The sequence below is a fragment of the Xiphophorus maculatus genome, chromosome 15, assembly GCF_002775205.1.
Source record: "Xiphophorus maculatus strain JP 163 A chromosome 15, X_maculatus-5.0-male, whole genome shotgun sequence".
Taxonomy (NCBI): domain Eukaryota; kingdom Metazoa; phylum Chordata; class Actinopteri; order Cyprinodontiformes; family Poeciliidae; genus Xiphophorus; species Xiphophorus maculatus.
The window spans coordinates 23,171,454-23,199,397 of NC_036457.1; the positions used below are offsets into that span (position 1 = coordinate 23,171,454).

General features: G+C 42.5%; 1 protein-coding gene across 3 annotated transcripts in view; it reads right to left on the reverse strand.

The window, feature by feature from the left end:
* Nucleotides 1-593: 593 nt before the first annotated feature.
* The window catches only part of bach2 (BTB domain and CNC homolog 2), an 87,745-nt gene continuing 60,394 nt past the window's right edge, over nucleotides 594-27,944 (reverse strand). For all 3 annotated transcript variants that reach the window (XM_023347353.1, XM_023347352.1, XM_023347354.1), the window contains 3 exons: nucleotides 12,399-13,910; nucleotides 5,604-5,810; nucleotides 594-4,751 (listed from right to left, as the gene is read on the reverse strand). In XM_023347353.1, coding sequence (XP_023203121.1) covers nucleotides 4,257-4,751; nucleotides 5,604-5,810; nucleotides 12,399-13,910 — 2,214 coding nt within the window. In that variant the 3' untranslated portion in view covers nucleotides 594-4,256. The remainder of the gene's footprint in view (nucleotides 4,752-5,603; nucleotides 5,811-12,398; nucleotides 13,911-27,944) is intronic.

Sequence of the window (27,944 nt, forward strand, 5' to 3'; positions counted from 1 at the left end):
TCATGAAAGAAAACAGCACATAAAAACGAAACAAACAAAAACATCATATATGTAGAAATATATATTTAAATATCATTACTACTGCTCCAAACCTTTGTATGTGTGGCATGTGTGTAACATGAACATGAGCTTGTGCATGTGTGCATTCTATGAAAGGGATCAATCCTAACAATTTAAAGATGGGGTAGTGAAGTACATTGAGACAGTATCCTGCTGAAAAACAGAAAGGAACAACCAATGAGATCTTAATCTAAAGTTTATGTCAGAAAAAGTTAGGAGGAACAATGTTTAAAAAGTCTCATCCAAACTTTAAAGTCCCAATCCTGTGTTAATCTGACAAGAAGAGACAAAAAAGAAGCACAGCATCAGTCAGATAGGTTGGCAGAAAAACCTGGCAGAAGCTTCTGCAAGGATCAGGTTTTTCATGGGGATCCATCCATCCATCCATTTTCTGTTCACCCTTTGTCCCTAATGGGGTCGGGAGGGTTGCCGGTGTCTATCTCCAGCTACTTTCCGGGCGAGAGGCGGGGTCACCCTGGACAGGTCGCCAGTCTGTCGCAGGGCTTTCATGGAAATATTAGTGATTTTTTTAATGTCCTCTGTCAAACACAGCCAAATATTGAAGGTGAAAGCCAAAATAAACACCCTACTAAGACAGGGACAAAAATAAAGACGGATGACCTAACAGTGAACCCTTCGACAATGTATGCAGCTTGTTATGCTTTAGGAAAACCATTGGCTAGTGATCCGTTTTAATGAGATCATTATATATTTGTTTTTACTTTAAGAGAATGATCATTTATAGAATATAACATACGATAAATATACACTTAGGTATTTAATATCCAAATTGGGTTAGACCACTGTATGGCAGCCAAGTGTTTCCAAATGAAAATTGGTATGCCTACAACACGTATCAACTGGGACTACTGGGATGTACAAACCACCACTGCTGCAATCTGAGCTGAAGGTCTTAAAGGCCATAGTCTACCAGGAGTTAGTGGAAGCGCAAGGTGGAATCAAAGGGACACAGGTGGAACATTGAAGCTGAAAGCAGAACAGGTGTTAAAGTACCTGGGGTCAGCTGTCCACAGCAGCAGGCAGAACACTAGAGAGGGGAAGACTAGGACAAAGAATGGCAGAGAGACCTGCTGAGATGAAGGCTTCACAGCTGGTGGCTCTACAAACAGGAACTGGAGATGGAGATAGAGCCAGCAGAGCTGGACAAAGTCACGTTTTCACCGAAAGTGACCCAAATGAACACGGTTAGGAATGAATATATCAGAGGGACAGCTCAGGTGGAGCGATCTGGAATCACTGTTGGAAAGGGAAGGCTGAGGGAGATGTTCAGAGGAGGTAGAGGAGCTGCCAAAGAGGAACAGGGTTCATGGTTGTAGTGAAGAAGGGTTAGATAATGCCAGGGACAGAGGCGGAGGTAGACTTTGAAGACTGACTTTGATAGATAAAATAACAAAGTTAGCATAGTTATTTATGCCTTAGTTGAAAAGCTCAGCACAACAGAAGCGACACCATCACAGGTACGTACCTTTAGGATTGGGACTTTAAAGAGAAGAAAAAGCAACGAAGTTTTATGCTGAATTCAACCCTGCTTATACTTGCTTGTAGCTTGCCTCTAGTGAGGTTTGATACAGTTAAGTTTCTTTATACAGAACATTTTGGGAAATAATTTTTAAAAGCATTTTAAAAGAAGAGAGAACTTGCAAGGCAAAACATGAGCTTGACCAACTAACTACGCTTATAGTTCTAGGCAGCATGCACATCACAGAGGTGGATGATCAAACACAATCAGGGCAACAATTTTACGACCTTACAGGATTGGTATTCAGTCATTTGGACAACACACACACACCACTTACATGTCAACTCAATCAGGAATTAGCTTATTTCATTACTAAATAAACACAAAGCAAAGTTGAGAATAATCACATACTAAAACATTAACTTCTTTTAGATCTTCATCGACGTATATTAATATAATGACATCAAAAACATTTTCTCTTGCAGGGCCAATTTAAGTGCTCCAGGTTCAGACTTAGAAGAAAATAAAGACAAAGACTGTAGCTGAAGTGCTAGTAGCTCTGAGCGCTCGGGGCCGGAAACAAAGTGCCTAAACTCATTCATTCATTCTTTACTTTATTTCTTGGATAAATTTTAAAATGTCAATAGCAAAATGTGAGAGCTTACACAAGTAGCATCTTTAAATACTGCTATAATAGGAAGTAAGCAAAATGGGGAGAAAGAACATGAGAAGTTTTCACATTTAAAAAGGAGCCAAAGGTGAAGCTGGGCCGGCCTGAGCCAGTCCATAAAATATATTCTCATGGGTCATTTCTAAACATGCAAGGGGCTGATGATTGTGTATGGATGCATGCTGTGTGTGTGTTTTGTGTGTGTGTACTCATGTATTGAGCTGATTTCCTGAGTATCAGAACACCCACCATGATGGAAAGTATTCATTAGGCAGGACAGGAAACAGCAAAGAAAAAGTTTTCCCTTAGAAAGGTGCTTGATATAACCCAAGTGAAATAAAAAGAAACACTTATGTTTCTACATGTACAAAAATCACTGTTACAGTCATCATGCTCCATACTATATACACATCTGCCAAACAAGCACTTGAAAAATCACTGATACAACATCCAAATACAATGGTATTGCTGATGAGTGGGAAATAAAAATAGCCATCTAATCATTCTCCTTTCAATTCAGTGCTGTGGAAGGCATAGAAGGAATGTTCTCAGTTACAGGCTGTACAAAGTTCTCCTGTACAGAAATACAAATAAGAAACGCTTGAAAACATTTTTTTTTTTTTTTTGCATATGAACATTTTACAGTCTCACTGCATTGTAACTTCCTATTGTACAGAAGCTCTCATCTCATTTTCAATGAATTAGGTTGAACATTCAGAGGATTTTTTTTTCCTGAGTTTGAATTCTTGTGACGAAAAGGGCCACTGAGATATAATCACAGAAGAGACAGAGCGAGAGAGAGAGAGTGGGACTGAGAGAGGTAGACAGAGGCAGAGAGAGACTAACGAGCTGCTTTCACACACAAACATCTGAGAAGTTTACGCTAATGTGTGCAGAATCTCATCAGAACTTTCTTGAAAAAGTTACTGCCAGAGCTGCTACAGATCTCTGTTTACATCATCCTGGGAAAAACTGGATCTGTACCAAATACTTATTTAGGTTGATAAAACTCTGCTCTTGTTTGAGCAAAACGTTTGCATTCACTGTCATGATGATTTATCTTGATGTTAATGAAATGGATGCACCGAACTTAAATACTTTAAACAAATGCTGTCCAGTGTGAAGTACTCCCAAATTAAGATGCACTCCATTTGTAGCTGGAAGCAACAATCTCCATGCTGGATGAATCTTGAGGTACAAAAAAATCAACAATGCAAATGATTACAGTTTTTCAGCTACAAACTGAACAAACTGATTTCTCAGAGATAAAATCTTACAGGTTAAATGTTAAACCTTCACACCTGTTAGGCAGCCTATAGAAATGTGGAAATCAGGACCAAAGTGTTTGTGCTAAAATCATCAGGAGATTTTCAGGATAATCAGAAGAAACATCTCACAGTTTGAAGGTATCCTCAGGATTGGATGCTGATAAAAATGACATTGAAAAACTTGGTTTCTATCATGTGGGGTTAATAAATAGTTGCCTTTATACTCTCAGGAAGTAGTTTAGAGGTGATCCTGCACACATTTGTGTCTCTACATCTCTAAAGCAGGTCTGGAACCTGATGGGGAAGCAGTGTGTGTGTGAGTACATCTGAAAACGGAGCAGTAGAAGGAGAAAAGGACAGCAGACAGGAAGAAACATAGATCCTGTTTGTATAAAAAGAGAGCTGCTGCTTAGGTCCAATGAGGTTCAACTTGAAGTTGTGATGTGTGACACATGAACGGCAGTCTCCTCTGCAGAGGCTCCTGCCGGCTGGCCGGGTATAGCACCATAGTACGAGTTTGGTGAGAGGTTCCCACTCTGTCAGGGTAAGAGGAGAATGCCTGCAGAACAGTATTGCTGCTGTTAAGACAATTTTAGTGTCAACCATTTCAACAAAACATACAGAAACGAAAACAACACAAAATGACATAAATACAAAGCTTGTTTTTCAGTGAACACTGGCAGAGGCTGATCATCTCACAACCCAGAGAAAGGGTTTGTCAGAGGAGTAACATTAAATAATAGAAAAACATTCAAAACAACTGAATAAAGATCCACTTCTACTTGGTACTGTCTGTCCTTGGCTGCTCATCTGTTGTACATTTCTCAGTCATTTCCTGGCAAAAATCTACCGTTACTGTTTGGTTGGATTTTTCCACAGACTCTGATGTGGAGTACAAGCTGGTGTCGCGGCCCCCCATATCCTGGTCCGCCCCGTTCCTGACGGTAGATTCAGGCTCGTTCTCTGAGGGTCCCGGTGACCCCTGGAAGCTGGGTTCAGGGGTGGCAGAGCCAGAGTGGCCTGTGAGGTCGATGCTGGTGGTGGCCGGGGTGCTGATGGTGGGGGGCCTTGGCTCGTGGGCAGCGTTGTTGCTGGCAGTGGAGTTGGGGGGTCGCAGCACAGGGCAGTAGTGGTGTAAGGACTGGACCTGCTCTGGGCTCAGCTGGACGTCCCGGCACACCTCCTGGGACAGGCAGGAGAAGTTCTCCCACAGCTCTCCCATACAGGCCTTCAGCTGGTTCCTCTCTGTCAGCAGCTTCTCTTTCTCACACTCCTGTGCACCGGCACACACACACACACACACACACACACACACACATTTAGTAAAGGAATACAGATATCAACGTAACATTCACACAGCCGTGTGGAACTATTCACAGCTCTTGAATTTTTTGTCACAAGCTTCACTGTACTTCATTGAAATGTCATAGACCAGCCCAAAGTAACTGAAGTTTTTCTAAACGGTAAAAATCCAAAAAGCCCCCACCAGCTTATTTTAAAGCTAAAACAGGGCAATCCTGGAAGAAACTGTTGAGACAAGGCCAGAGCGTTATCCTCCAACAGAACAACAAACCCAAACATCCAGACAGAACTTCAGTCATCTGGTTTAGGTCAAACATGATAAAGTCCAGACTTTAATCTAACTGAGAATCTGTGGTATTATTGGGAAATTGATGTTCACAGATCCAGTCTGACAGATTGAGTTTTCAGTGGGCCACAGATTGTTTTTCCGTCTGCATCACAGTTCACGACTGTGAAGCAAAGGAAACTTCAATGTTTTACAGAACATTGAAGTTTGTGGTGATAATGAGACAATGTGGAAAAGCTCAAGGTGTGTGAGGTGTGTTTTAGATGCACTTTAAAAGCCTCCAGTGATCGAACTGAGGATGTGAGCTTGTTGTGTTTTGTGAACCAATGAGACGCATAGACTAGGTTCAACATTGCCAGTCTGTCCAACTCAATGATTCAATATTCAAGCAAACAGAAAAAAACAACAACATGTTAATAAGTCAACAAAAGGCAATAAATTCAGAAAATGATGATGATATAAACATGATCCAACAAACATTCTGGTGAGAAACAATCCATGTAATTGCTGATGATGGTTTGTGACTGGTGCACTCACTAGTTTTCTGATCTCACACTCCAGGTTCAGAATGCAGTCAAGCTTCCTTTTGCGACAACGCTGCGCTGCGATGCGATTCTTGCTCCGCCGCCTCACATCATGGATGAACTCAAGCTGTTCCGATGTCAGTTTGTGCATTTTGACCAACATTTGGAAGTCATTCCGTGGAAGATTTGTGATTTGATCAATAGGAAAAGGAAGCTTCACCTAGAAAAGAAAGAAACAGCAAACTTTAATTCTACTACCAGGGGTCTCAAACTCCAGTCCTCAAGGGCTGCTGTCCTGCAACTTTTAGATGTGCCTCTGCTGCACCACACCTGAATAGAATAATTAGGTCATTAAGGTTTTGGAGAACTGATCTACACAAGGAGGAGGAAATTAAACCATTTCATTCCAGTGTTTTGTACCTGTGGCACATCTAAAAACTGCAGAACAGCGGCCCTTGAGGACTGTAGTTTGACACCTGTGTGCTAGACAGAAGAGTTAATCTTATTTTTTCAGAATAATTTATTTTGTCCATTTTCATTTTTTATCATTACTTATCTTTAGCTAAATATAAAAAACTTCTTTTGTCTAATATTTACAGCATCTAAGTGCACAACTGAATAATGAAGGTAAAAAACCACATTCAAATGAGAATAACTTCTTTGAATATAGGATTGTAGACCCTGTCTATACCACAAGATGGCAGTAGGGTACCATTGCTGATGCCTCTCAGTGAAGAGCTCAGGTTCTTCCTGCTCTTCTTAAACAGGCAGCACAAAAGGTGATCTAAGAAAAGCGTCTTCCTCCATCTGCCTCTTAGCACCTGGAAGTGTGCCATGGTGACAGAGTTGGTGGGGTGGAGGTGGGGGTGGGGTTAGTGAATCGACCTGTCAACCCAAAATCATTGGCAGGAGTCCTTTGGGGGTATGCATATCTGCATCATGACTAGTGGCAGTCCCCTCATTCTTAAGAACAAAAGAATTAGTGGAGTAAATGCTGCACTGATTTGCCAGCTCAAACCAGAATCAGAAAGCCATGTGATATCCACCCCCGATATGACAACTTATCAGGGCTGCACGTGTTTATTCTCTTTCTCCTTGTCTGGAGCGCGACAATAAGTCCACTCTCCCTCAGGTGATGGCAAACCTTCCGATAAGCACATCACAGGCAGATCCACCCCAGCTGTATCTGCCTGCACCAGAGAGCTGTAGCTTTAGGCACCGAGGGAAATGGTGGAGGCATAACAAAGAGCCAGAGGAAGACAGCCGTAGAGCTTGGCAGAGATGAGAAGAGCTGTCTCTCTCTGTTCTCCTTCCCTCCTGTGGCTCCCTCAGTGGAGTGCAGAAAGAACAAAGTCAAACAAAGGAGGAAGGGAGCAGAACTCTGAGCTCCGCCTGTACCTGCAGGCTCAAGCTGGGCCAGCTGCCCCTGGGGAACGGTTCCTTCTCAGAGGACAACAATCAGAGGTGGCAAGAGGCAGAGATGCCATGTCTCACCCCCACATGGCATCCAGCAGGGGTCGGGGTCCCACTTTGTGGAAGGACTGCACTAAGGGGACTGCTGGAAGGTGCCTTATCAATACAGGAATGAAGTCAGTTTTCCCTGTGAGAAAAGGCTCCAGATTCCTCTTTAGGACTGCGGCCCTATTTCTCAACTTAGCTCAACATCTGTATGCAGACACATGATAAATAATAAATGGGGCTTTCAAGGCTATGCTTGGCTCTAGCCGGACTATCCCAATTCAAGAACGAGTTTACAATCACAATGCAAGGCAATTAGAGAAAAATGGTTTTTAACCACTAAAGGAGCAGGCTGAGGGAAACCAGGGGGAAAGAGACATTTCGACCTTGTCAAGGTCACTCCTGGCCCCCTCCCATTCCTCCGCCCTCCATCCCATCCACCAGTCACTGGTACACAGGGGAAGGCTAAATTTAAGCACGCCACCACAAAAACCAGTTCAGCAGCACAGTCAGGATGACAGAGTATGCTTCAACACTGGTCATAAATTCCCACAAAACCGCTCTGGATTTACATTTGTTTCACATTTCTCCTCCCAAGACTCAGTCATTTTCCCTCCCAGGGTCATTATGCTGAAAATGGGGTACAGAGTGAAAAGTAGGGCTCATCTGTTACAGGCAAAAAAAGGCTGCATACTTCGCAGCCCTGACCCTGAGCATTGTTAGACATTATGGATGTACATGTCTCAAATTTGGGTCTAAAATATTGACTATGTAGGACAAATTTTCATTTCAGTCAAAATGGTTAAACATTAACACACCTGAGGCTGATGCACACAATATCATAGCTGCTTGTTCAGTTTCGCCCTTCCTCTCAACAGGGTCTTGGTTATTTAAAACAACAAGATGGAGCATCAATAAAACTACTTGAAACAGGCGTCTACCCATTAGAGCCCACCTCCTGCCCATGCTGCGACATACTCCAGCTCCAAAGAGTATCCCAGAAATGGATAAAGAAATGGATTATATGAAACATCTTAATCATGTTTAATTGTTAATATTAACAAATAAAAACTCTACACAATTGAGGAAGGTCATCTTAGATGCATCTATGTTGGATTGAGCTAACATAGATGATTCATCTATTTTCTGCATCTTGTTCAGCGTAATTGAGGTGGGAGCAACCTGGAGCCTGTCTCCAGTAGTCAGTGGGTGAGTGTGGGGGCCACATTGTTGGGGCCACCCTGACCCACAGACACAAACAAACAGCAACACACATAGAAAGGAGTAGCACCTCCAGCTAATATCACAATGAATGCTTTCTGGCATGTTCCTTCATTCCTGCACAGGAAGAACACTGACACTCCAGATACTGAACATTGAACTCTGTTTTTGCTAAGCTAAACATTGATCCATCACACCATATTTGTACTGTTTCCCATATTGTTTCATTTCACTTCTGCATAAAGGTGTTTGGTTCCGTCTTGCTTCATGTTTTATCAATGGTCAATATCAATTTATGGTATTGTAAATAGTCCTATAAGATTATATCATGTATATACAGATTAAACCACATAATTATTTTATGTAACGTGTGTCTAGCTTGCAAATAGCATGCATATAATCTACATACAATCTAAGTGGATTTTATATAGGGGAATTTATAGCATCCACTCCACTATAAATGACAATGACATCTGATTTGCACCACAGCTATATCAAATCTAAACTACATCAGGTTTCTTTGGGATTGTTTTAGTGGAGCTAAAATCAAGGCCTTTACACCTGCTATTTATTGTGTTGCTTCATTACAACAGCATCAGCAAGGCTCTGATGTGTCAGCGCAGCTTCCTTATTCTTCACTTGGAGATGCATATTTTCACCTCTCGACCAATCTTTGCACAAGAACCAACTTAACCCCACCTACACTGCAACAAGAAGCAACAGCTCTGACAGATGCAAAGACAGTGGGCACACTGAGCCAACAACAAACGAATATGTTCTGTTTTTTCTTTTGTCTGCTGATTTAACTTTAAAAGAAAACAAGACAGCCAAAAACCTAGATTGAAAGTCAAACAATAGTTTGACTATTGCATAAAGGGTGTTTATGCAATACTAGGTGTACTACCAGGCTTACCTAAACCAGGCAAAAATAAAATAAAATAAAAAATCAAATGCCAAATGTAGACAGAATAGCAGCTAAAATGTTGTTAATATATAATCACTGAGAGAGAGTTTTAGCAAAGGAATAAATGTGTGGGCATTATAGGACTAAAATATGGTGTGACATAAACAGAATGCTGGACAAAGAGAATAATAGAGAGCAATACAGAGAATTAAAATGCAGTTAAAACACAACATTTGAGGACGATGAGAAAACCCACAATGTGATACATATCTCACCTAACAGGGTGGGACTGAAGTGTTACATAGAACACAACACTTTTCCACTATGGATATCACAAAGAACATGTCATATTATAGTATAACCTACATCAGCTTCATCTGATTTACAGTCCAACAAGTTCAGATAATATTGATCAAATCCTTCACACTACGGACATTCATGGAGAGTTTTTTATGGCCTTTTCAGGTTAGTCCTTAGTCCTAATCCTGATTAGACTATTTCACCAATTCTATCAATTTAGGCATACAAATCTTGATGTAGATTTTTCTATGTCCAGAGTTTTTCATTTTAAAATCAGATTAAAATGTTGTATTTTCAACAACAGTTTGCTTAGTGGGTAGATATAAATTATTTTTTAAACATCCCTAGTTTTCAATCAGTCGAATATAAATGTATATGTGTATCTGCCTTGCAGCGAAGTTAATCAAGATGAGCAAAGTAACATACACACTGACTTACACGCGTCAAACTCTTTATTTGTGCTATTCACTTCCAAAGGGAGACATTTATGCAGCAACTGAAGAATGCAATCTTTCTTCCAATAGTTCCTTGTGTCCTTTATGAAAGGAACTCTAGTATTTGCTCTATCAAGCCACTGACATGTTTAAAACATATACACAACATTGAAAAGACATGGGAAACATTTTCAACAACCATTCCTGTAGATCTCCTGTGAGTTTTTCTTTCCTTTTTTCCCCTTGGCTCACAGTTAATAGTTAAACTGAAGCTGCAGGAGGATTTACTCTGCTATCATCCTCACTTCTCTGTATTTACTCTCTTTATTCTTATGATTTTTGTTTGCAGTAATTGCTGGCATTTTATTATGCCAGCAATTACTGCTGGCATAATTGCTGGCAGTGTTTTATTACTTTATATAAGTTTGGCTTGTTTGCCACTTAAGTAGACTGGAGATGACACTTTGCTATTCTGGTTACAATAAGTAAGTGTCAGATAGACTGGCATCAATAGTGGTAAGTTAACCTCTACCCTCCTACTGGCACTTGCCTACAACATGACCTTAGACTGGGCTTATATTTAAACAACTTTCTTTTTCATGGAATCTGCAGCATATGCTTAACTTATCCTGAGATGCAGCTATTTTTAATCTCTTCGAGCCTTCTCTGTACAAAGTTAATGATGAGTCCCAGAGAGGGCCATCATGGGAAATAAATGTGCAGGTGTAGTCCCAATAAGGTGCTTTATCTCTCCACCTGAGTTATTTTCATTAACTAATTATAGTAAAGTTTATTGCATTTGTTTATCTAAAAGTGTGTCTCAGAAAGAATGATGTAACTTTACTTTAACAAGCCATAGAGGTGACTCAGTGATCCTTACTATAAGTAACACACTGCATAAGAAGCAGATCTGAGCCATATTCATTCATGAAGAGTCTTATCAATTGTTTGTGATAGTGAGCCGAACGCTGGCAGATAACCCTGTGTGACTCAATACAGATTTGACAGAGGATATTGTGTGGAGAAAGCCGGTATGTACAGTGGCTGACACATAAATAATAAAGCGTGTGCCCACACAGAGAAATGATAAAAGGGACTGAAATGCCTCCTTGTCATTTTGTCTTGTTTTCACTGATAATAATAACAGTCTTATGAATGAGTTCCATATAATTTACAGAGACATGTTCAGCTCATCATAGCTCTGATTCTGATGGGGATGAATGTTTTAGGCCATAGAGTGAGGGTAATAATCACATATTATATCTGAGCCTGTTGGTGCAGCAGAACTGTTGCACACCCCTTTCATGATGCTCCAACATACCAATGTGTTATGTGAATTTCATTGCCATGGTAACACACTATTTCTCTCCAGTTCCTCCTGCTCTCTCTGTACACTTAGAGCAGCCCTCTTCAGAAACCTCATCAGATTTTTTTTTCTCACACCTCCGGCAAATATCTCTGAGTGTAATATCAAAAGAATAAAGATGGCAGGGAAACAGAGAATTCAAAGGTCACAAGTTCACACTCTGCAACAAGCAGCATGTCATGTTATAGACTCCACACACAATGAGCAGTGTGGTACACAAACCCCCACATGTATAATTCATAAGAGATGCATTTTATATTCCATACAGTGAGATAGAAACCTATTTTTTAATCCTAAGAGAATCCTGAGAGGGAAGTGTGGAAATGTGTATTCAAATAACAGAAAAACCACAGAACAGCAAAGAACAATTCAATTTATGAGCCAAAAATAGTTTCTCAATCTTGGTCAAAATCTACTAGTCTCACTGTCTTTATGCCTGGGTTATTCTGGGGTGTCAATCAGCCTCTCACTGATCTTTATCACATAAACAACAACAGTCGTCTAGTCTGAGGCTTGGAGGACGTTTCTCCAGGTGGATTATGGCGGGATGTTTAGAGGATTGTCTATTCATTCTTGTCAGCACAGATGAGCTGTGTTTTAGTCTCATCATGAGTCTGAGCTAATACCTTCCTCCTCTACCTTTAGGGTAGCAGTGTAAAACTTTATGTTCACATGTCAAATTTACCAGCGTTTAACAACATAACCAATATTTTGAATGGTTTATAAACCAGAAAATACACATCATATGAAGTGTATTTTCTGGTAATTAGCTTTGTTAGATATTCTAAATATAGTGTATAAGGCCGGTTCTTTTAAGAACTGGTGAAGACTTAATCCTAAATCCAACCCATAGCATCCTGCATGTAGACTGTCCTGGAGACTCTAAGCTTCAATACTCAGAGTCACCAGAGCCATTTAAAGCATGGCATAAAGCAAATGAATAATATCAAAGCCCATCTGTGCCTTTTGGTAGTCCTGTAAATCTTGTACTGAACAGTCTTGCTTCAATTAAATAGTGACTTAATGACTACTAATGCAGACCCAGAAAGAAGGCCACTGTAAAATAATTAGTCATTATGGTGGTGATATTCTACTACATGTGACAAGGAGTGTGTTCCCGCTCACCTCTGGCCCTCGCTCTTGAGCATGGCATGACTCACTGTCTCCTTCTGAGAAGGACCCGGACTCGTCGCTTGAGTTGGTTCCATAGGACTGCTCACATTTGATTTTGGGTCGCACCTGGTTGAAACGAGAATCCCCTCCCACACTTTGCTCCTGCTGGTCCACATTGAGGCATCGTGCCACGTTGGAGCATGGCGAGGAGGAGAACTCGAACTGGGGCAGGCTGCAGGGAGAGCCTCCGCTACCGTCCTCTGCATAGGAGTAAGAGGAGCAGGAGCTGGAAGTTCTGGTGCGCGTCTCACAAGGAGGCGAGCGTGGGCATACTTTGATTGGCACTGGGCAGCTGGTGTTGGGGCGTGGACGCGACAGGACTGGGGGCTCAGAGGAAGTGGTGCTGGGAGAATAAGCCTGGGAGTTTGGGAGGGACTGGCAGGCTTCAGCCCACAGTCCTTTTGTCACTTGATCAGAAAGCTCCATTTCCAAAGAGTTCCCACCGGGGTAGGAATGTGCTGGCGGTCCCAGACGATTGGAGGCCCCTGAGGAAAATATGACACTTCGGCGGTCTAGCTCAACTTCCTGTTTGCAGACACCATCACAGGAAGCAGACTTCAGAGACAACCCTGCAGGGAAACCATCTACCTCCTTTGGGGATGTAACAGACAGATCCAGCTCCCCAGTAAAAGGCCTGAAGTCTTTTTTATGATCTCCCTGAGAGTTTCCTTTGTCCTGGGGGCAGACAAGTCTGTTGGTGAGTAGCTGCTGTGAAGTGTTGGACAGACTGGGAAGGTCTATTCCTTTCTTGAAGTAGGCTTGGAGGCAAGATGAGGACTTGTTTCTCTTGGTTCTTTCCAGAGATAAGGGGTTATCCATTTCCATAGCTGTCACACTGTCCTTGTCCCTGACATCCTGTTCATCTCCTGACAGGCACAAAGAGATGGTCTCTTCCTCTGCCTGCGGTTCAACTTTTATCTGTGTCACGGGCAGCCTGCCCTGACCCGGCAGAACCCCACTGATGCTGCTCTCCTTAATTGTGCTTGGAAAACCTGAGGTACTGGTGTGTGAGGAAGTGTCATTATTGTGCTTGTTACAAGCCCACTGATATTTTCTGTACTTTGGGCATCGTGGTAGATCTGATGCTCCATGTCGCTCAAAGTCCAGCCGGCCATCTGTCAAGTTACTGGACACAGTCATTGCTAACCTGTCATCATCAGGACTCTGAACGGAGGCCAGGGTGTCTGCACAATGCCGTGTCCTGGGGGAGGCGGGTCTTTCACACTCTGACTGCATGCTTTCATCCTCTGAGTTGATAGCCTCCGGTGCCCCCCTGTGGCAAAGCATGAGGTTGTCCTCCTCTCTGCGTAGCTGAGCCTCCAGGAAGCGAAAGCATGAGTCCTCGAGGTTGTGCATGCGCAGGAATTCTGCACAGCGGATGACCTCCTGGATATTTTCTCTGCTGAGTAACAGCTTAGCAGTGTAGGCAAACTGCAACAATGGGGCGAATCCCCTGGCAGTGACCTGCAAAGAGGAAAAAAAGGGAAATTGCCAGCATTACCATGAGCAAAGCCATAGTTCAAATTAGCTGGAGTATGGTGAGACAGCTGCAGCAAACACAAAGAGAGTAAAGGAAGAGTTAATCATTTTATCAGATCAGCATTGCACCTGCACTAAGATCTACAGGCAGGCTTGTGTGCGCCTTCATTCCTGTAGCACCGGGTGGGACATTCCTTCAGACTGACAATTCTTGCCTGTGAGTTTATCAGTTCTACATAGACCCATTCCTGTATGAGTAAAACATAAATTGATGCTTTAAATGAAACATGGTTTGTGTAAATGATGAACATTTCTCAAGGCGGTTCTATTTATAACCAATGTACAGATTTTACACTTCATTTTAAAAACTGAATTTGTTACCATATTTTGATAGCTACAGTGTTAAGTAGATCTAATCCTGCTAAATGGAATAAAAAAGCCAGTATGGTCACAGTCCTGCCCTGGCTCTCCAGTCTCACTCATTCTGTCAGTGCCCCCTGCGTCCTCAGGGCAAGTGGTTGTGAATTTGTAAGAACACAGCTTATCCCTGTAGCGGCCATGTGGCATGAGATGTAAGAGGGAAGTCTTCCATTTGGACTTAATGCCAGATAATTAGCTAATAGTCAGGGCCTGGAGAGTTGCAGGTCTCTCTCTGCTCCTGTTGTCACTGAACGTAAGAGATGAGAGAAAGGAGTCCAAGACGTTGGTCTGTCTGCAGGGAGGGATCAGGATAAGGTCTATAGCAGGGTGAACACTCCACTCGGGTCAAACAACTAATCCCTGCAGCTTTATCCGGGCTTTTTCTGTGGCCACAGTTAAAACCTGTTAAATGTAATTATTGTGGTTTCACTCCAGAGTGACTACAGCATTGTTTATCTACTTGACACACCTTCTCAGAGGCTGACTGGTGCGACTCGCCTTACGAGCCTCAACAGACATCATCTGGGAACGAGACACAGAATGCAAACTGTTTATCGGCTGCTTTGTGAGCGGAGGAGAGGTGCAGAGGTTTCAGACACGGCATGGGCAAAAGAGTAAACGCAACTCAGCTGCATACAGAGACCCCTCATTCTTTTTACAGTCATGATATAAAAAAAAAGAAATACACATTACATTAAGTGAGTCCAATATGTTTATTTCTTCACATTACTTTCTATAACAGTCTTGTACTGTATTTTATTATTATTATTGTTAATCTTAACAGAAAAATCATATATTATTATTCATTTTTAATATTGTTAACATTTTGTGTGAACCTATATATCTGTTATATCTGAATTTCTATTCTATTCTATTCTATTCTATTCTATTCTATGTTTTACATATTATTATATCATAAAAGGTCAGGCAGTATTTTCCCTCTATATGTTTTAACTGTCTTTATTCCTGTATTTTATTCAATTAAGTTATTATATTTTTAAAATTATTATTTATGTAATGTTCCTGTGAGCATTTTGTGATTACTGAAGAAAGCATGTTATTCTTGGTTCGTGTTTGTGACATACCACAGTGCTTGCCCCTGTTGCTTTAACCAAAGAATGTATTTTTAGATCTTTTACTTTTTATAATCATTTGTCTCGCTCTGACAGGCTGGACATGTTATGTTTTGCACTTGTTTTACATGGAAGAGTAGCCATTGTCCAACATGGTCTTCAGGGTAAAAAAAAAAGATAAAATACTTCAATCTCTGTAATTATCTGATCCATCATCCATATCAGAATAGAGGTTGTTAATAAAGGCAGACATCCTTTCAGGATCTACTTCTGCTGATCCGTTCTGATGGAAGTCTGAATGCGGTCCAGATGTTGGTAGCAGCAGAACAAAATGCCAGTCTGAGATACTGACCGATCTCTTCTCAGCTTTCTTAGTTACTATAGTACTCATAATGGATAAAAAAGAGCATTACTTCAGTCACATCTGTCTTATGTCTATAGTCATTTTAATCCCTTTGACCTCTACATGTGATATTTTTTTTACTGTGGTTGATCTTCTTTCTCATGATCTCCTGAGGGCTGACAGTCACAGAACACATATACGCAGTAGCCTGGTGTATGCGAAATAAACAGCCATCACATAGTTTGACTTCAGGCACACACTCCCAGAAACCCGATGAGCAGTTGTGCTGATGGTGTGGAAGTAGCAGCCTGAAAGAGCTGCATCCAGAGCTGCTGATAAACAGCAAAGCTGCTGGAGGAAAATTGCTGAGCTACCAGAGATCTGTTTTCAGCTAGAATCAGCAGCAGCTACCAGTGGGAGCACATCTTTATGTGTGCCCAGCACCATATGTGATTACTCCACTGTTACAAGCACCACCACAGTCTATTAAACAAAAGCATAAAGTGAAGGGAAAAGGATGAAGGAAGGCAGAAGGGTACATTCAGGAGAAAAGTGAAAGGTAGGGAGAAAGGAGCAGTGTTGGAACCTAACTGTTAAAAGTGGAAGAACATGGACTTTCCTGCTCATTAACTGTCTGCTAGAACAGCTGATACATTTCAGCCTTAAGAAATAAAGAATGAGACAAGTTACTAAGAGAAGCTAGAAGCTAACAACTCTGCTCTGGGTCTGAGCAGGCCAAATGCTACCATTACAAGGCAGGAAATGACAGGTAGTGTCCGGCCTGCTGGATATCCTTTCATAAACAAACTGAGCTGTATAATATCAGAACACACCCTGTGCCTTCAACAAGCACTACTGCTGCCTTCCCAGTCTAATTTATGCAAATGTGCTTCAGTGACATGCAGTGAATTCCTGCATGTCATGCATGCTAATGACATAGCAAAGCATGACAATAGACTATTTCGCCATGCAGGAGAAAATCTTCTGTTCCATCAGATCTGCTGAATAAGCTTCCATAAAGCTGTGTCTGAGTAACAGCTCTGTGGATCTGAAAGAGACGATGAACTGCACATTGTCAGCAGTGGATTAGGCTGAAATTCTGGAGGAGGAAACAGTGCAAAGACCACAGCATGCTGCAGAAAATAATGACTTCATCTCAGCAACTTACCTAACTCCACAATGGAAAGACCTGATCTACACCACAACTTGCACTAGAGCTGCATTCTATTCAGACTCTACCAACATATTATTAGATTTTTTTATCTGGATTCTGGGAGTTTTATCCTTCTGTCTACATATGTTTCTAAATTTATAACTACAGGGTAGTTCAAAAGTATTCACACCATACATTTTCTACATTTTGTCAAATTATAGCTGTATACTTCATTATATTTTCATTAGCCTTATGGGACAAATAAACATAAAGTAACTCATTGCAAAGTGGAGGAAAAATTATGACAATTACAAATAACTGGATTATTAATTTGTATGAATCTCTTATCAGTACACTGACCCAGGCGACTGAATATTCTATCCAATATTGCATCCAAGTAGACCTTTGTGATTCCACATCTGCATACAGTGACGAGTTTCTCTAAGTGGCACCTCAGAACAGAGGTAAACGAGGGTCTGGAGCTACAACAACCAGGAATTCAGACCAAAGCATTGCAGTTCTACTTTATATAGACCATAAGAGAATGATTTACATGTGAAAAGAAATTATTTACAAACATGATGTGTCCACTTTAAACTTTACGAGAAAAATGTAAGCATCATTTTCAGTCACTGTAAGATTTTCTATTGGGGATGTGAACAAAGTGCCATCCTCAGAGACAGCTGAAGCTCAGACTTTCCTCACCCTGAAGCTAAATGAGCCCCCCTCCCCTGACGGTGGATTAAATCAGATAGTGAATGTCTAATCCACTGCTGGTGGAGTTTATAGTACAGACAGCACACTGGGGAGGGTATAACCCCATCTTTACACCCTTTAAAATAAACAGAGGTAATATCATTAGTCATTTTTGAAATTATGACTCACGGGAGCTTTTCTAACAGATAAAAGCTGACATACAGGCGAGAAGTCAGGCTTAGTTGTGCCTGAACAGAGCATCTTTCAGATCCAACTGATGAAATCTTTGCATTCTCTACATAAAGAGTGAGGCTCTCTGTTAATCATTCAGGGTTTTGCAGGTTTAACTCAAAGAGCTTAAATGAGAGGATGACACTTCAGGCTGTCACCTGGCAGGCTGGCTGCTAAAGGTGCTCCTCTATCTCGCCTCGTGCCACCAGACAAAGAGAACGCATCGTCTCTGTTAGCGTGCCACATGAGATGTGTCCTAGTATCGGTTGAGATAGACCCCCTGCTGGACCAGAGGGGGTGGGTAGCAGCGTAAGCCCTACTCCCACTGTAGCTTATCATTCCTCTCTGTAATGTTTCCTCTTCATCTCCTACCAATGAACCAACCCCCATCTGTAGAGGGAAAGCGCCGTTCCTGGCTCCTTACTACCACCATCTGTCTAACAAGCTGCATGTGTGTGATTGTTCGAGCCAAGCACTTGGTATGAGACAAGTCTGTGTGAGGCGCCTTCAGATTAGAAGGCATTGTGCAGGTCAGGCCCACACAGAGTTTAGTGAATAGATGTTGATTATCAGCTTATGTCTGGAATATTTTAGCCTTTGTTTCTGGGCCATTTTTGTTTATTTGCACACAAAGAGAATAAAGACACAGGGTCATAAGAGCGTAGAGCTAGGCGATATGGACAGAGTATGTCACAATATTTGTCTATTTTGAACTATTTCAAATGTTCAAACTGGATTGAGTTGAGTTCAGTACAGTTATCATTTAGTTCTGAACAAATGCCATCTTGAGGCACTTTGCAAAAAAAAAAAAGGAATTTTGAATCCAGTTTGTAAGCCAAACCAACATATCAATAACTAAAGGGATTTATTTAAACCTGCTGTAAATTGAACACAATTCCCTAGAGCAGTGGTTCTCAAACTTTTTTCAGTGATGTACCCCCTTAAAAATATATTTTTAGTCAAGTACCCCCTGACACGGGCAAAACATTTTTGGAATAAAAAAGATGTACAGTGCTGTAAAATCACTGTCTGATTTATTAAAGCCAAACAACTTATATCAGTGAACCTGACAAATACATCCATATTGCAAACATTGCATGGTTAAACAAAAAAGAAAAACAGAAGACGGTGACCACCAGGAAGGTATAAAACCAGTCAAACCTGAAATATGCAAAATGCTGCTAATTTATATTGGTCTCTGTAATGGTATAAAATTAAATATATACATAAATAACTAAAATGTGTTCACAGAAATAAATCTATAACTTAATTATAAATAAATTATATTTTGTTTACAAAATAAATTAACTTAATAAATAAAGATTTGCTCACAAAAAAAACGTTACCTCTTTTAGGATAAAAAAAAAGAAGATTGCACTTTAATCACTTTGCATTGAACATTTGATTTGAACAGTATGTAACATTTTTATTTATTTTATTTATTTTAAAGGATATTGAAACTAAATACTGAATATAAAATTCAGTGCATGAACACACATTTATATTTTATCGAACTTTTTACAAAATAATTTTTCCCAAGACTTATTATGAGGAGCCTACTGATTTTTTAAAAATATTTTGAAAAGCTTCACGTACCCCCTGCAGTACTTCCACGTACCCCCAGGGGTACGCGTACCCCCATTTGAGAACCACTGCCCTAGAGCATCTTGGGACATGCTTAATATCATGGATGTAGTAAAACTTACACTTTCTCAACAATCAATGTAATGTACAAAACCTATTTGGATAACTTCAAATATGTTTGCAGTCATCCAAATAGGTTTTGTACATTTGTAATGCAAATCAAATTTATATTGGCTTGCATTTTCTTTGTTATTGAAGCATAGAACTGGTCTTCATCCTTTTTATTGACATTTTATGTTCCTCAATAAAATATTGTCATTGATTTATTACCTGGCATAAATTTAAGGTTAAGTCTATTTACCAATATTAAAAACCCAGGTGGACAGAGGAACAAATGCAGAGATTGTCTTCAAAACATAAACTGCTACAAATATATTTAACATTACAGAGGATCATAACAGTGTTTCTGTAGATCCCAGCAGAAAATATGGTTAGGAAATGAAGAAGGATTTTAATTTCAATGTTTTGACAAAATGTATCAACCTAACCATATGATTATCCCAACAACTTGACTAGAAATGCTTGTTGCAGATGTTTGATAATGAAATCCTTTTATTCCAGTCCATCCTGGTTCTTTTCTCCCACGGCATCCATCTGTTAAATTGGCACCAAATCATCCAGAAATCAACACACATTTTCTTTAAAAATCCTTAGACGTCTATCAGAAGCCATATAGAAATATAAATAAAAAACACAGATAATACACTATCAAAAATCTTTTTGGAGATACATTTTACAGCTGAATGCAAGATACACTGCTCAAAAAAATAAAGGGAACACTTAAACAGGTGTTTAACACTTAAAGTGTTCCCTTTATTTTTTTGAGCAGTATATATATATCCATAAAATATATCACATCTAAGTGTTATCTCATTTTGTGTTTGTTGGTTTTGGCCTGAATGAGGCAAAGAAAATATAGTCATACTGTAATTTCTATATTTTTCTGAACTTTTATTGAAATAATGCTATTTCTTCATATAAACGTCCATCAAGTATTTTTCTTGGTATCAGCATTGAGTTAGAAATGTTTGGGAACTCACCCAACATCCCTGAGCCCTGCAGTGTTTTTGTCAGCCTCTCTGCTGACATCTCTAACATTTTTAAAGACTGTCTAGCAGTTCTGCAGATGTTTGGAATTCTTCTTTTTACTGAAGCCTTTGTACAATAAGATCCTTCTGGTCATTTGAGGCACCTCTGAAAACTATGGCTGGAGTTGAAGGATGTAAACTAGAAATGAAGCCTAGGCGCAAATTCAAACTGGAAGACTCTTTAGCCCCACCTGCATCATCCAGTCGGCGCGTCCCGCTCATCACCACCGACCTATCAACGCTGGACCAAGCCACGTCACGTCCAATCACCGACCAAGGCCCAGTTGATAAGGACCTCCATCCATGGCATCTTCCGCTTTCCAGCTGCGCTCAACCTGTTCAGCCGCACGCCTCAGCTCCCAGCCAGCTATCTCGCCAGATCCATTTCTCCGTGATTGCTCGTCCTTCCACCTCTAATGTCCCTCATAAAAGCCGCTAAGCCGCTTGCTCGGCCCCTTCCTTCCCTCAGTCGCTCCTCAGATGGAAGAAGAATCCCCCCGGCCCCATTCAGTCTAAGCAGCTTCTGCCGCCGCTCTCTCGCCTGACCGGGATCCACCGTCTCTGGCTCCCGCGTCACCCACTCCACGGCCCTGGCCGACCCGCCACGGTCTCGCTGCACCGATCTCCGTCGCCCTCCCAGCTCGTCGTTCATCATCTCTCCACCGCCGTTCATCGCATCGCCTTTCCACCGGTTCCTCGCTCTGGTTCAGCCACTTCAACAGCTTCAGTCACTTCCGCATAGCTGCTGGCGGTCCGGTCATCAGCTCCTCCCTTCGGATTTCACACGCTATGCCCGCCTCGGGCTTTCAGGGTAAGACGTAGCCTCACACGACTCATTCATGTTCTGCAACGTTAGGAAACGCGGAACTTAGTCTATCCCCTTCCCGAACTTGCAGGCCCATTTCGCATGCGCCACCCGGGCGCGTTTCAAGTGCTTCAGAGCTTTTAATCGTATGAATGCATACATGAATTAGTAAATAGTAGCTTCCCTCCCAGGTGTGACCCAAGGCGGATCGCCAACCTCTTTTCTACAGCTTCCCGCTCTCAGTAGTAGCCTCAGTTATCAAGCCCCATATATTCCTCCTTTAACTTTATTATGCCCGCACTGGACTTCCTGCTCCTTTTCTCGGCCCCTCTCAAATCAGCGGCCGTGTTTGGTCACGTTTATCCGCACAGCGGGATTATTCATTCATAAAAAACAGTAGACGTATGCGCACCCAGCTACGTAGAGCTGTTCATGGGTCGTCATGGTTACCGCATTCATTTCTCTGCTTCAACATTGACTATCTTAAATAGTGCACCCGCCGTCTTTAACCGCTTGACAGTACGTCATGCCCCCATTGACATTACTGAGCAGGATGCGCATTAATAACCAAAAGGGAAGAAAAAAAAAAAAAAATCAACCTTGACATTTTGCATGCCGCTGTCAGGATTTGAGTTTTCTGCTTATCTATTTCGAGTTTCCTTGTTTCTCCGAGTCTCCGTGTTGTCCTGTCTCCCCTCGTTTGCTCCCAGGTGCGTCTCGTTCCCTGATTACCCCCTGTGTATTTAATGTCACCTGTGTCTCAGCGTCTCTGTCGGGTCCCTGTCGTTAGTCGTCTGTTCGTAGCAGTCATTTGTCATGCATTCTCGGCCCTTTTGTTCACCCTGTTACCTGCGTTGAGCCCTGGTTTCCGCTCAGCAGTGCTGCCTGGGATTTAGGACCGTTTTCGGATTATCGTACTGTTTATTCATCATTAAACATCATTTTTACTGCTACCTGGTTCCACCGCATCTGCCTCACCACCCACCACTACAGTTCTCGACAGCCATTCACAATCGTACGCTGGCCGAAGAGAGGCGACCCTTACTGACTTCTAGTTGTAAATTATATCAACAGCCTATTTGTGCCCCTTGTCTTAGTAGTTAGGCATGCATCATGCGCCGTAGTGAAGCTGGCTAATAATCCCTCCAGGGCACATTGGTACAAGTCAGCTCAGTGCTTTCACCTATTGTTACCCAAGTCACTAATCGTCGTTTGCCAGGGTCTTCATCCCATCATCGTTTATCATCAAATTTCGTTTAGTGTCCCATTCACTACTCATCAAGGTAACTTTAAATAGAAGGTGGTTTATCATCAATCTAAAAGAATATGCGTTTTGGCGTTTGACCTACAGTAATTTTCCCTGTTTTATTATGCTTAGAGGCTGATTGCTATTTCATGTTTCATCTCAGACATGCGCACTGAGTAAACTAGAAGACCTTAATGATCTGGCAGTGGTTTCTTCACCAGGCCTTTAACAAGTGTCCCCTTTTCTTAGCTTAAGTTTTTAGAATTGTCTAAGTCGTTTTCTGGGTATATCCTTGGTCTCAAGTTTACCTGCTTCCCCGCCAGGCCCAACGGTATGGGTGAGCTCCGAAGTGTATTGCCTGCCCAGAGAAAGTAGTGCCTCTCCCCACCCCCTGAACCGGAAGCTGCCTGTTTCCACCTCAGAACCCCCAATTCTCCGTCATTACTACATTGATTTGATACTATAGGGGCTCCCGCACTTCACATATCCGTGTCCCCGTCACATTCAGCAGTTAAAACCGTTTAATCCATTAAATGTTGTAACCTGTTTCCCGAGTCGCCCTCAAACGCAACTCAAACTCTGAAACACTTGCTGGGTTTACACCGGTGCGGCAGCAAAGGAGACCTGCTGCTGCCGTGCAGAGCTGCATATGTGCATTATAATCATACCAGAAACGCAGAACTCTTAAGTTTTCCCCCAAAGTTACCGACAGAGTTGAGTAATGCTGTCGGATGCAGATAATGACAGCTAAATGATGCTCAGCTAATATTACAGCACCTTAAGCCGTTAACAAGTAGCCTGCGGCTACCGAGTCGTTTCCTACGTTCAGCCACGTAGATTCATTTTGCCCCCAAAACAAGTCCATGCCCCCTGATAACTTGCTTAACCACGGCTGTTCGCCGCCAACAATAAACTGCCTCGTATGCCGACATTTCAAGCTCATGTCCCTGCTGGCGCTTCTAAGCTTCATTTTTCACCAAAAAATTGTCCGAATTTGCACGCTATTCCCAGGCCATCCTGTCACTTCTAGGTCTATGCAGCATATCCTCTAGCTTTCCCAGGTTTCACTCTCGCGCATTCGTTCCAGTCCCTCTTCCGAGCCAATCATCATAAGGCACCTACAAGTCATCCCTGCTGTCCGTTAACAACAAACTACCAGCACTCGCAAGCTGTTCTGAAGCCACGGCCCCCTCCGGAGGAACAGAACCTCCAACATCATTGCTTAGGTCCAAGTCAAGTTAGTTTGCATGGTACGTTTCACAAGTGCAAAAGCTTTCCATATCATTTGATTAAAAAAAAAAAAAAAAAAGTTTACTACCGCCCTTATTCTCAACCCCCTTGGGGGTGAAGCCAGCACCTCCTTATCACTGGGAATCCAGGATGGCACCTCCTCTCTAATTTTCCCATTCTATCCAGCCTGTCGGGCATGGCCCTTTTGAGGGGGAATCTCCACCAGCTGGTTCAGCTCCAACCTCCATTTCAGCAGCTCGAGTCCTCAGCATTCTACGAAACCCGTTCCACTTCTGTAACCTGTTTCCTGAGGGGTCATTTCTGCAAGCATCCCCACATCGCCGCTCTCCGCCATAAGCTATCATGTTTGACCCACAAAGCCGAATCTCCACCATTTTCCTTGCCATCATTTGCCATTAATCAATTCAATTGCCACTAATCAATCTAATCACCTCTGCTTATCGCAGATCTGGCCTTCATCTACTAACATCCTGCCATTCGAACACTCTCGCTTCCCCAGCTGGCCTTCATCTACCAGCATCCTGCCATTCTAACGCTCTCGCTGATAAGCTGTCTCTCCCAGCCCTCTTTCAGTCCAGTCCAGCTACTAGACAAAATAATTTATTTCAAACCCTCATCCACGTCTCGCACCGTTTTTTATTCCCTATAGTTCCTCAGTTTCTCATCCTCATTTCCAGTCTTAGTTTCCTCTTCATGCTCATCCATCGTTCCAAGCCCCTGCATTCTCGCAACCTTGAGGCTATAATTTATATACGACATCATTCACCTCTTTAGATCACGTTTGACCAGTATAGTATTCAAGGTATTCTCTCGACCTTACGCCAACAGCTCCATAGTCATCTTCAGCATTCTCTTCATATAATTTTATGTATCTCGTCTCCGTCTCGTCTCCGTCTTCCGTCTAATTTTATGTATCTCGTCTCCGTCTTCATAGCTTCCCTCAGTGCCCGACGTGCACTGCACAATTCACTGGTGGTGGTTGGTCAACCTCACGCAAAGTGCATACTCTCATCCAGCAGATGTTATGCTCATCTTTCCCTGTTGTCCTTCACTCCCCTATTTTAAGTTTCATTCCAGAATGTCCCCATACCTCGCTCGCATCCTCTAACGTCACCCTGCGAATCTAATCCTGGTTCTAGCATCTCACCTCCAGTAGCAGGCAGCTATCTTCTTACATCCTAATCTATTCCCTCTCCCATCCTTTTCTCGCTATCTCAGTACCATGCAGCTGGTCTCTTTCCTACAGCTAAATCATCATTTCAGTCGGTCTACTCTACGAGCACCCTGCCATTCCACGCCCATCTATGTCTCCGGCTGACCTTCATCCACCGGCTTTTTATCATTTTCCCCTACCATCAGTAACGTCACCCTGTATAGCCTCCTTAAGGTCCCAGCCCGCAAGCCCCGAGTTGGCGTAGCTCCCGGCCTTTTCTCACTCTCCCAGTCTCTAACTCCCAGCTCCGGCCCCAGCCTCAGCTTTCATTTTTGGGGGGATATTATTTCTAATTGATATACTATTTCATAGCATCACCACATTACCCCAGTCGGCCTTCATCTACCAACTTCCTGCCGTTTCATCTTAACGGCGCCCCCAAGTTAGCCCACATCTACCAGCATCCAGTCTTTTCACAAATAGCGGCTTCCCCAGCCGGCCCACATCTACCAGATCCGGTCATTTCATGCATAGCGGCGTCCCCAGCTGGCCTTCATCTACCAGCATTTAGTCATTTCATGCATAGCGGCGTCCCCAGCTGGCCTTCATCTACCAGCATCCTGCTATTTAACGCCGCACCTCTTCCCCAGCTGGCCTTCATCTACCCACATCCTGTCATTTCATACCTCGCACCATCCCAGTGTCTTACATTTACCAGCATCTCGCCAATACACGCCTAGCGGCATCCCCCGCTGACCGTTATCCATCAGCTTCATAATTTACCCCTATCACAGTAACATCACCTACTACGATCTCCTCAAGTCCTAGTCCGTAAGCCCCGAGCTAGCGTAGCTCCCCCACATTACTCTCTGACCCTGATGCTAATTCCCCGGCCTCGGCCCCGGCCTCAGCCTCCCTTTTTGGGGGATGACATTCCTAACCTTCATCGGGAATGCTCATCCGAGCTGATCGCAATTCACAGCTCAATGTCCTCAGCCGGGGCCCGAGCGCCAAAGAACTTTAAATTCATGCATGTCAATAAACCTTTTTAATCGCTGTTTTTCCGTCTGAGTCTCTCCAGATTGAAATGAAGCCTAGGCGCAAATTCAAACTGGAAGACTCTTTAGCCCCACCTGCATCATCCAGTCGGCGCGTCCCGCTCATCACCACCGACCTATCAACGCAGGACCAAGCCACGTCACGTCCAATCACCGACCAAGGCCCAGTTGATAAGGACCTCCATCCATGGCATCTTCCGCTTTCCAGCTGCGCTCAACCCTCCTCCACCCCTTCTCCACCTCCACTCTTCAGGCTCCCATCCTTCACCGACCTCCACCACCAGTGTCGGGTCCCGGGGGATGACATTCCTAACCTTCATCGGGAATGCTCATCCGAGCTGATCGCAATTCACAGCTCAATGTCCTCAGCCGGGGCCCGAGCGCCAAAGAACTTTAAATTCATGCATGTCAATAAACCTTTTTAATCGCTGTTTTTCCGTCTGAGTCTCTCCAGATTGAAATAGTGAGAGAGTCCTAATAGGACAGCAGAGGTTTATTTATGTTTATGCAGATTCTCTGTTATTGATGGTTAGTGTCCAGTCAAGAAAACTAACGGCTGGAATGGAATCAGAAGTTGTTTCTAGAGGTGTTAGTTTAAGGGCATTCTCCCTCTAACACATTTGTTTGGTTTTCAGTTGAATAGTTAAAGTTATGACATGATTTATCTTTGTCATACTTTTTTACCATAACAAAAACCTGGAATGTTAATATGGGTATGTGCATTTTTATATCCAACTTAAAACAAAATGACAAAACAAATATGCCCAGCATTCTGTTTTATAGCAGACAAACTATCTATCTATAAAATCTATCTACAGTTAGATAGATTTTACAGTAACATCTGAACATTTAAAGGACAGTGAGACAGTTAAATGTGTATTTTTAGACTCATTTTAAAGAGTCAGATGACCTAGTGGCACATCTATGAAACCCAAGTGGTTTCTTGTAGGAATTCTGGAACATCTGAGGTCTGGTTGCTGGATCACAGTCCCACTCATTTCTTTTCTTATGGCAGCCCACTTAGTTCCCTCTGCAGGCCTCAAAGTAAAACCCTTCATTCCTCCAGAAAGTTCTCACAAAGAACAATAAAATGATCAGCAAAGTACATATTTCATTTACATCTTGTCTGAATGTAACACGACCATGTGGAGACGTCTCACTCTGATTCCTCTCATTAGTTCCGATTAATGGATTGCTGATTATCATGACTCCAGATCTGCTGAATCTCAGTTGAAATGATGTAAATATGAGGTAAGCAGTGTGCTTCCCTCTGTCACCTTTCAACAATGCCAGAGTGAAAGCAGGATTATTTTGTCCCCATGATGTGATAACCAACAAAGCCCTCTGAAACAACTGGCTGCCACTGTGCAAGCCTACAATCACATTAGAGAGAGATGATGTCACCAGCTGTGCCAGCTCCTGCAACTCCGGGGGCTTACAGGCCACAAGAGGGGGGTGACGGCAACATGGACAGAACCAGTGGAGGAGTGGTCTTTGTTTCATCTGACCTAATGTCTCCCTTCCTCCCAGCTAGAGACAAGGAGCTGATCAACACCAGTGGATACCCATAGATGGCATTACTGCAGATGCTGGACAGTCAGATATATATGTGATATATGTCAGTCAAGTGCTGCTTCAGCACAAGTAGCAATGCTGAAAGATGCAGTTCTGAGCTGACATGGAAAAGTGGCGGCAGAAAAGACCCTCCCCCAGCATCCTGGAGAAGACGGAGTTCAGGCTGGAGGCAGGGATGCGTCAGCAGACTGAAGCCACTGACCAGAAAGCATGATGAGACATGAGACATAAAAAACAACCATCAGTGGATGGTGGGAATAAAGGCTTGAAAACAGTCTGAGTG